The 10,534-nt window shown below is 45.9% G+C and overlaps 1 protein-coding gene across 5 annotated transcripts; it reads right to left on the minus strand.

The window, feature by feature from the left end:
• Nucleotides 1-751: 751 nt before the first annotated feature.
• Nucleotides 752-5,192, minus strand: TRMT12 (tRNA methyltransferase 12 homolog). Of its 5 annotated transcripts, none has more exons than XM_027560896.1 (3): nt 3,409-5,192; nt 1,558-1,622; nt 752-1,040 (listed from the first exon to the last, which is right to left on the minus strand). In XM_027560896.1, the coding sequence occupies exon 1, from the start codon at nt 5,151-5,153 to the stop codon at nt 3,765-3,767; it is 1,389 nt and encodes a 462-aa protein (XP_027416697.1). In that variant the 5' UTR covers nt 5,154-5,192; the 3' UTR covers nt 752-1,040; nt 1,558-1,622; nt 3,409-3,764. The 5 variants fall into 5 exon arrangements, with proteins under 5 accessions (XP_027416697.1, XP_027416695.1, XP_027416693.1 ...); XM_027560894.1 differs by having other exon boundaries at nt 1,499-1,622; XM_027560892.1 differs by having other exon boundaries at nt 1,346-1,622.
• Nucleotides 5,193-10,534: the final 5,342 nt, after the last annotated feature.

Below are 10,534 nucleotides of genomic sequence, written 5' to 3' on the forward strand. Positions count from 1 at the left end.
GGCCCTAAAAGCATTCAGCTGAGTAATGGCCAGCCCACGTGACAGGAAACTACCGAAGGCCAACAGAAGAACCATCCGAAAGGATTACAGAAAACAATACTCAGAGCTCACACACACAGGGTGTGGATAATTCCTGTTCCTACCAGCAAGAGCGGCAAATGTCCTAATTCACAAGGCATCAGTCAGAGAATGAAGAACGGTCTTGCTTCATGATGGAAAAAAATTAATGACTAAATACTGCTCTGACAAATGCTCAAAACAAGTTTCAAAAAGATCAAACTGTTTCCAAGTAACTTACCTGTATTCCAGAACAAAACTCAAAAATGTTTTTAGAAATATGAAAATAGTTTTAATCATTTAAAATAATAGTTTGGCTTGAAAATGACTATTTTAATGGCTTGTCCAATGTGAAGTAGCTGCACCCTGAGGCTGTTCAGAACGACATATATTGAGTTTCTTCTCACACATGTGTTCAGGGTGGGAAAAACTGAAATTAAAAATGCTTTTTCTAAGAGAAAAATGACCTCATAACCCCTATATTTCCAGTTAAACCCTGATTCATGTAGCTCATTATTGTATATCAAATGTATTATGCAAAATGTAATAATTATTAAAAAAACCTAATGCCATCCATTTTTCTTAAAAAAAAAACAAACCACTAAAGATATGGTTTAAATTGGAAAAAAAATGCTTTTCTATAAACTAGTTTCTCATTTTAAATTTGCATATTTAAAATTATACATGATACTGGTATATTAATACAAATATATAATTTATTAAAATTATGGAGTTAATGAATACAGCTTACAGTTAAGAGTTTGATAAAATTATTGCTTTTTAATCACAACTTCTCCATCAAGTGGGAGCATTAATCAGCAACTAATACTGACACCTACGAAGGAAAGCTTTAGAGCTTCTACAAATTCCTAGATTGAATCTGTAAGGAACTCAGTGAGCCTCCTGACTCCTTTAGTCTTTTTTCCTTGGTTTCATTAGACGTCTCTTCTGGGTCAGGCCATCCAGCAAGTGCTTGGAGAAAACTGTAATGTAAATGGATATACTCAACTGGAGAAAAAGGTTAAGGGACCCTTATTTTCTTCCATTCACACACAACTCCTGCTCACTCTGGAACTTTCAGCCTAGGCATCCCTGCTCCCACCTTCCCAGTCACCCTCTCCACCTCCCACAACCCAGATCCCCAAATGTGGGTGGTGCCTCCCGACGTGTGCCTGTAAATACCCATTTGTTTCTGTATGTGCACTTAGTACATGGCACTGACATTGCTTCCCCCATGTCTATGTCACCAGATGGTGATTCCATGTAGGCAGAACTCAGCTTCACTCACCTGTGTCCCTGGCCCTCTACCCAGTGCCTGATGCGCAGAATTCACAGAACATCCTCATTAGCCAGTTAATGGCCTTCAAAATAAGGACCTTCTGCTATAAGTAAAGCAGATGTGTAGCAATCACTCACAGGTGAACTGGGAAATGGTAGTTACCCTCATACAAAGACTGACGGAAATATTCAAGATATACCAGTCACTGTGATGACAGTTACCGTATGTTAACTCATTTAAACCCAAACACCTTCCTTTCAGGACACGTTCAGTTGTTAACTCCAACCTACAGATGAGGAAACAAAATAGAGATTGACGATTTGCCTCAGGTAACACTTCTGTGTAGACCTGCCAGGAACTGAATGAATGAACCTGAATTCCATGAAGGCAGAGCCCACATGTCTCCCTTCCGCACTAACACTCAGGGCCTGGTATGCAGGACAAGGTGAGTGAATTCACCTGGGCGCACCTGACATGAGCTGCCTCTCCCACACCTTATGGCAGGAAGGCAGCCTCAGCCCCTGGACATGTGGCTCCCTGACTCGTTCCTCAGTCCCCCCCGCCCGCCACCTTCCTCCCCATATTGGCTCAAGCCCCAGCCTGCCATCTTGAGCTTGAGGAGAGAAAGCAGTAGGCACCCATGTGAGAAGAAACCCAGTGTGTGAAAGAGGAAATGATGAAGGCAAACACAGGAAGGCCGCTCTGTGGATGGGAATGGAACCCAGGCTCCCTCTGCAGGATCACATGACAGTCCGCTCTGCACCAGACACTGTTCCTTTTAATCCTTACGTCAACACTCATCTTCAGCCTGCCTATCACTGCTGCTTCTGTTCCAAACTGATCTACTGGCACCGCTTCAAACACTCTCTGAGCAAACTGGCACCTGTTAGTCTCTTCAAGCAGCACCTGCTTCCACACCAACTCCACTTAACAAAATCTCACCCAGTTTTTAAGACCCACTTCAAACACTACCTCTCTGAAGACCTCCCTGAGAGAGCTTTTCTTCCCCACTTTCACATTCCGACGACAACTATCACCCACGTGGCACTTACTGTGTCCCAACTCTCTGCATTTGTTAGGTCTGCTGCTAGCTTGGGAGACCCTCAGAGACAGCATCTAATGTCTCTTCATATTTCCTGTGGCTCATGTAGACAGCAGGCATTTAATATTTGCAGAATAACACACATAGCAGCAATCCTGTCTTTACTGCCACTGCTGCAAGAGAAGGACAGGCAACCCAGCCCAATGCCAGGTACAATCACAATCCTGAGAAAGCCACACTTTGCTTTTTTTTTTTTTTTTTTGGCCAGGCCACACAGCTCTTGGGATCTTGGTTCCTTGACCAAGGACTGAAGCCAGGCCACAGTAGTAAAAGCCTGGAATCCTAACCACTAGGCTACCATGAATACCCAAGCCACACTTTTCTGTATTTCTTTCACCAGGCAAACAGGCCCATATGGCTTCAAAGTGCCCCAAAACAAAGCTCTGAAAGGTGATTCTTGACTATTAGTCACCCCAAAGGTAAACTGACTCCCTATAATTAGTCATTTCAACAGTAAACCAAGGTGAGGCCTGGAAAACTCACAATTTCCGACATTCCTTAGGGCTCCTTATGTTGGCCCTCATGTTGCCAGGAAGGAAGATGGAAAGGGAATTGGGGCCTGTAAAGATCCTTGATTTTAACTCAAACTTTAAAAAATATCTAGCAATTGGCAGCTACTGCACAAGCTACAGTTGGAAATCTAGTTTTCCTATCATTTAATGTAGTCATTCTTTAACACTTTCTCTGCCACAATAAACCTAACATAAGACACACTCTCTCCACCCTGCTCCCCACACACTCATTTAGGAATGCTAAAGTAGGGAATGGAGTCAGTACACTGGAGTAAGTGTTGTCTTCGTCCCTCCCTAATTTAGTCAGTCATAATAACCAAACAGCACCACTCTGTCTTGCTTTGGACACCACTGCTTAGACAGATTTTATTTCTCAAGTCCATTCTCCTCCCATTGCCACCACCATAGTACAAGCCACCATCATCTCATGCCTCAATAACCACAGAAGCCCTGCTCACCCATCTCCCTGCTTCCATTCTGGCACCACTCCAGGCAAGTTTCCATATTACAGCTGCAGTGATCTTGAAAACTGCATTGTGTCTTCCACTTGACAGAACCGAGGCCAGAATTCAGACCTTGTAACTGCACAGACAGGCCTCATTTCAATAAGCCACACTGCTTTCTCCCAGAGATGTGGCTCATTCTGTTAGCATGTTAATGGAAGACAACTGAAATTATATGTATTGACTGAGGGCCTGCTTTCAGGGTCACAAAATATTAGATTACCAGGAGACAAGAGGGGTGAGACCTGGCCTGAGCTGATGCTTTCAGGGTCACTCACAAGTAGATCCTCCCATCTCAGGATCCACCTCCTCTAGCCAACTAGATGACAGGGGCGGCATTCCAAATCCAAGACTATGTGATCCACGTGGGGAGCATAGGATTTCACTGGTTGGATGTGCAAGATTTGTGTCTTCCACCGTTTTCCATGCACCTGATGAAGAAGTGTGGCAATTCGAGTCTCTGCAGCTTTGGCCCACCTCTGCCACTCTGGCTTGGTGGCCACTGACAGCGTTTTCCTCCTAGAATCACTGGTAGCTCCATTATTCAACTGGTTGCTGATAATCTGATGAGGAGAAGGCCAATGCTCCTCCATCTCACTGCTTCCAGGAGGCTGGAGAGTCTTCCCTGGGAAAGACTCCACATTTTGGTGAATATGCAAAATGCCTCCAGCATCCTGTTTTAGCACTCTGCAGGCAATGGGCCAGCCTTCTTCAGAGCTGGGAATCAGCCCCAGATTCACCCGGTCGGCAACGTTTGATAGCTTCAGTTTTCTGTTATCCCCAAAGTGTATTTGGCATCGATCAGCTACTCCATTGAGTTCAAGGTTATTTCTCAGAGCAACTACCGCATGGGGATTCCACTCACAAGCGTGGACGAAGGCAGCCTCGGCATGAACGAGGAAAGGCAAGGTAAAATAACCAATTCCCGCATAGAGATCCACCAGCACTTCTCCGGCGCAGGGCAGCGACGCCACACGAAGCTTCTCAGTGATGTTTCCGAAGGAGAACATGCACTGGGTCACGTCAAACTTATACCGAATCCCATTATCCACATGCTCTACCCAGCCGTGGTCGCCCAGCAGCAGACTCACTGCTGGAGTCCGAGTGCTATCCGGGGACACCCGCCCTCGTTTGGCCAAACGCTGGGCGCCAAGTGCCGAGGCAACCGTCTCCCAGAGTTCTGGTTCCAGATGTCTCCATTGCTTGGCTTGGAAACAGTCCTCACTCAGCAACAAGAGGTCACCGTGTCGTTGCCAAGATCGGGGCAGGTCAGCCTCCAACTCGGCCGACCACGTCACTCCGCGGCCCTCTACCCAGCGACTCACCTCAAGACACAGCCTTTGGGCAGGTGAGTAACTCTGGGCCTTCTTTGAAGGAACAGGATCCAGGAGCTGCGTCGGCACACAGGTGCTGCCTGGAGCCACACGATTCCTCAGCTCTCGCAGATGCTGCTCAAGGAGGGCCTCTCTCAGAACCGGTAGCGCCACGGTGCCATCCCGCAGCTTTTTCACACGGTGCTGTCTATCCAGGAGTTTGTGCTTCTCGAGATATTCCCTGTATCGCTGAGTAAATCGAGGCTCAGTCACAACTGCAACAACAGCCGTGGGCTTCCCGCCTGCCCCTTCCATGTTGCTGGCCCCACATTCTCTCCGACTCCTTCCACGAAACTCCCTCTGCTTTGCCTCTGCACATCCACGCATAAAACAGGAAGAAAAACGCGCACAGCGCCGGCGGGGGGCCGGAAGTGACGTCAAACAGGCAGGCCGGAACTAAATTACATTATCTCCCTTGTTGACAAATGGTGTCGGGGTCGCCGTTGGGTGTGAAGCCGTCACCGTCATCTTTGTTGAGGTCAACCATTACTTGCTCCAGCCTATACGAAAATTAGTAACAAGGAGGACTTATAAACTTAGTCGACTTGAACTGTCGATTTATAAACTTCAAATTAGTTGGTATCCTCCGGAAGCCTCAGACACGCTCTTTCATGCTGTTTACCGATCAAAAGAGAGACGTGAACCTGAAATGATGCCCTATATTTGGAGAAAGCCTTCCCTTAGTCTCGTGCTGCACCTAAATCTGGCACCTAAATCTCAGCCTGAGATGAAATTATTCTCAAGGCTAAACACACTCTAGGGACACCGGTCTCCTTTCGCTTTCTGAAACAGGCCAAACTTTTTCTTGTGCTCTTGTCTCTACACTTGTTGAAATGCCCTTCCCCAGAAGATACAATGCCAGGAGATTTGTCTGAAGGTTATCTTCTTGTGAGGCGTTCATTAAACGCTCAAAAGTGTCACCCTCTCCCCTCCACATTATATCTATTTAACACGGTGATTCCTTCTTTAGCTCCTGATTTGCTATTTATTTGTTTGCACTTAATAGCCTTTCTCCCTTAGACAGTGACACTTATAGTTGCTCAGTCATGTCCAACTCTTTGTCATCTTTTTTTTAAAAATCTGTTCCTTCTTTAGTCTCTCTCTCTTTTAAATCTATTTTAGCTGCACTGGGTCTTAGTTGTGATTCACTGGATCTTCATTGTGGCATCCAGACTCTTGGTTGCAGCATGAATGCAGGATCTAGTTCCCTGCTGCTACTGCTAAGTCACTTCAGTCGTGTCCGACTCTGTGCAACCCCATAGACGGCAGCCCACCAGGCTACCCTGTCCCTGGGATTCACCAGGCAAGAACACTGGAGTGGATTGTCATTTCTTTCTCCAATGCATGAAAGTGAAAAGTGAAAGTGAAGTCCCTCAGTCGTGTCAGACTTGTAGTGACCCCATGGACTGCAGCCCACCAGGCTCCTCCATCCGTGGGATTTTCCAGGCAAGAGTACTGGAAAGGGGTGCCATTGCCTTCTCCACTAGTTCCCTGACCAGGGATCAAACTCAGGCCCCCTGCATTGGGAGTGTGGCTTCTTACCCACTGGACCACCAAGGAAGTCCCTCTTGCCACTGATTTCTAATTTCAGTCCACTGTGGTCAGAGAAAATACTTTGGTATGATTTCTTTTAAATTTATGAGGGCTTGTTTTATGATTTAGTATATGGTTTATCCTGGAGAATGTTCCATGTGCTCTTGAGAAGAAGAATATGTATTCTGTTTGTGGTGGTGGAGCTAACAGGCCTGTGTGTAAGCTGATTCCTTTTTAAGTTCATGCTCAGATAAAGTAATTCTGTGGTCACTACAATTCACAAAATCAGATCAGATCAAATCAGATCAGTCGCTCAGTTGTGTCCGACTCCTTGCGATCCCATGAATCGCAGCACGCCAGGCCTCCCTGTCCATCACCAACTCCCAGAGTTCACTCAGACTCATGTCCATCGAGTCAGTGATGCCATCCAGCCATCTCATCCTCTGTCGTCCCCTTCTCCTCCTGCCCCCAATCCCTCCCAGCATCAGAGTCTTCTCTTATAGCCATTCCCAATACCTTTTCATCTTTAAATTTGATTAATGGCCATCTTCCCCCAGATGTGTATGTTTAAAGTGGCAAGAAACCGGATTTCCTCTACTCATTATCATATTCCTTACTGTATTTAAGAAGTCTCACCACACATAGTACTTCCTCATAAAATATTTGTAGACTGAACATGAGTAACTGAATGAGGAAAGAAGAAAAATCTGCAGGTGAAAATAGTTCATGGCCAGAAGGAATTTTAGTTCCTAAATATTGCCACTAGATGGCAGCAATAACCAGTACCAGAGTAGTTGAAGTGTCTGAATTCCTGGGTTTCAAACGGTTTGGATTTTCCCCACTTCTCAAGGAGCCTATCCTTTCCAATAGGCCTTTATTCATTAATGTCTATTAGACATCCCTTATTGACATGGTAAATCCAGACGTGTGAGTGTATTTGGCGGCAAGTAATACAAACCCCCAAAACAGCAGCTCTTCAGCAGGTGGGGAAGTGTATAAATTTTAAATACAAAAGTCCAGGGCTGGTGTAGCTGCTCAAGGAAGTCCTCAGTTAACCAGGCTCCCTCTCAGCCTCAGTGAGATCCTTTTATCCTTGTGGTTTTGAGACGGGCATTACCTTTCCTGGCTCTGTGAGCTCACTGGGGCAGAAAGAGTAGGGCAGAGCTAGAGGAAACAAGAAGTGCCTGCGCATGGACTTCTGCCTACCCCTCTGGGACAGAAAGGGGTCTTACTGCCATCCTCTGACAGCTATGGAGGCTGGAAATGGGGTTGGTTTTACTGTTTGATTGTGGAATTAATCAAGAACGCATAAGGGAGAGTGAGCAAAAGCCAGGCACTAAGTTGACATTCCTCTAAGGCACTAGGTGAAAAAGCCCGTGGAAACAACCGAGAGTTCTGAAGAGGAGTTTCGAAGAACGACAGGAAGGAGACCTAAGAGACAAGAATTCCATCCATGGAAAAAGTGTTCATAAAATGTACAGTTTACCTAAGAAAAGGCTGAGCAGACTCCTGTTTACCTTCACCCAGCAAGCTAGTGTGTTTCTGAAAGTTCCAACTCAGATTGGAGATCACCTTTTTCAGGAAGTCTTTCCAGGCTTCTCTCTCCTTCTCCTCCCATCTGGGTTTTTTTGTTTTGTTTTGTTTTAAGGACAATGTAAAGCAAAATATTTTAAATTGTTTTCAATAGGGGAATTGAGAAAAATAATAATTAACATTTAACAAGTGCTTACCATGTGCCAAGCACTGATGTCAATGTTTTAATTAACCTTCCCAAGAACTTAGTGAGGTGTGTACTCTTATTATTTGTGTTTTAAAGAAAAGGATATTGAAATTATCACACAGGGAGGAAGTGGTGGAGCCAGGGTTTGCATGCAGATCAGCTGGCCCCTGAGTCTACATTTTCACTTGTGCCTGGTCTTAGTTGTGGCACATGGGTTCCTTTCAGATCAGATCAGATCAGTCGCTCAGTCGTGTCTGACTCTTTGCGACCCCATGAATCACAGCACGCCAGGCCTCCCTGTCCATCACCAACTCCCGGAGTTCACTCAGACTCACGTCCATCGAGTCAGTGATGCCATCCAGCCATCTCATCCTCTGTCGTCCCCTTCTCCTCCTGCTCCCAATCCCTCCCAGCATCAGAGTCTTTTCCAATGAGTCAACTCTTTGCATGAGGTGGCCAAAGTACTGGAGTTTCAGCTTTAGCATCATTCCTTCCAAAGAAATCCCAGGGCTGATCTCCCTCAGAATGGACTGGTTGGATCTCCTTGCAGTCCAAGGGACTCTCAAGAGTCTTCTCCAACACCACAGTTCAAAAGCATCAATTCTTCGGTGCTCAGCCTTCTTTACAGTCCAACTCTCACATCCATACGTGACCACAGGAAAAACCATAGCCTTGACTAGACGGACCTTTGTTGGCAAAGTAATGTCTCTGCTTTTGAATATACTATCTATCCGTAAGATCTAGTTCCCTGACCAGGGATCAAGCCTGAGCCCCCCTGCATTGGGAGTGCAGAGTCTTAGCCACTGGACCACCAGGGAAGTCCCTGCATCTACATTTTTAACCACTCTCTGGATACTGCTTCTAAGAACAATTTGACCACGCTGCTTTTCAGAAGGCTCCAAAATGATGAGTACACCCCATGAGTATGCAAGATGGTCCCAGTGGGTGAGAAGGGGAAATACTAAACTTTTCAAATTTCACATTTTTTTTATATCTCATTGTTGAGGTCCTTTAATGGACCGAAACCTGGTGGTCTGGAATCGACTGATAAGAAAGTAAAGGAGAGAGAAAGAGGCTGATATTCCTTGGTTTACGCAGAAAGCCAATAAAGCCCCTTCACTGGGCTTGCTCTGTTCACGAAGTGCCCTCTCGATGGGGTGAAGGTGCAGAGCGCCTTCTCGAGAAGGTCTTAGAAGCCCGGGCAGGAAAATGAACACAGAGGACCTCTGCCCTCCAAAGAAAATATCCAGGGAGAGAGAAAGAAAGAAAGAAAGACACGGGAACCAAAGCTCTGATGGAGCTGCTGCTGCTGCTGCTAAGTCGCTTCAGTCATGTCCGACTCTGTGGAACCCCATAGATGGCAGCCCACCAGGCTCCCCCATCCCTGGGATTCTCCAGGCAAGAACACTGGAGTGGGTTGCCATTTCCTCCTCCAATGCATGAAAGTGAAAAGTGAAAGTGAAGTTGCTCAGTCGTGTCCGACTCACAGCAACCCCATGGACTACATCCCAACAGGCTTCTCCATCCATGGGATTTTCCAGGCAAGAGTACTGGAGTGGGGTGCCATTGCCTTCTCCTTCTGATGGAGCAAAGGTGTTTTAATCAACATGGTGTGGGCATATATACTGTAGGTATTTTCAGCAAAGATAAAGATTAAAATTCCAGACTTACAAAACATAGGCGATCCATATTAAAGAGAGAGAGAGTTGTAAATAATCACTTTTACCATATGGTTCAGAAAAAGGAAGAGGGTACTTATCACCATATAGAAAAACTAACGAAGGAAATGCCTGGATTTCTCAGTCCCCAGGAAAGGCTTGCCTCTCCTCTTAATTCCTGAATATTCAAGAATTAATAAGGAACAGAGAATTCCTGACAGATCCAAAACAGCATACAGGAAGCCTCCTGTTAAATGCTTCCTGACATCTCATATCTTTAACTTCTATATCTGCATATATTTAATAAAGTACATAATACATCAATACTATAACTCTTTTCCAAAATTTATACATAAAATATGCAGATAAAAAGTTTAGAGCTCGTGAGATTAGAGTTGCTGGCTTAAAAGCCTGGGGCCAGTGAACACTTAGTCTGAATGCACATGTGTTACCAGGTCTCTGCAGGGGTGTGTTCATGGGAAAATGGACTGGAGGGATTGCTTCAGTTCCTTTGTGTGGCCGTAGTGAGGGCTCTGTGAACATACTCCCCCCTTTCCTTCTGCACAATGGATGCTTCTTACCCACCTGGCCAGTCCATCCACCTGCAGGCTTTAGGATGACCTATCACAGCCTAGGGAGAAGGCTGAAGGGCATTGCTATCCTGCATCTCCACCTGCACCCTCCTCACCTTGAAACTCAACTCAGGCATCATCTCCCCTACCTTCCCCAACACCATCCCTCCCTCCCTGCCTCGGCCACACCCTCACGTCTGGAGGGGCTCATGCTTCTTCTAGGGG

Source organism: Bos indicus x Bos taurus, chromosome 14 (genome assembly GCF_003369695.1).
Source record: "Bos indicus x Bos taurus breed Angus x Brahman F1 hybrid chromosome 14, Bos_hybrid_MaternalHap_v2.0, whole genome shotgun sequence".
In the NCBI taxonomy this organism is placed as follows: Eukaryota; Metazoa; Chordata; class Mammalia; order Artiodactyla; family Bovidae; genus Bos; species Bos indicus x Bos taurus.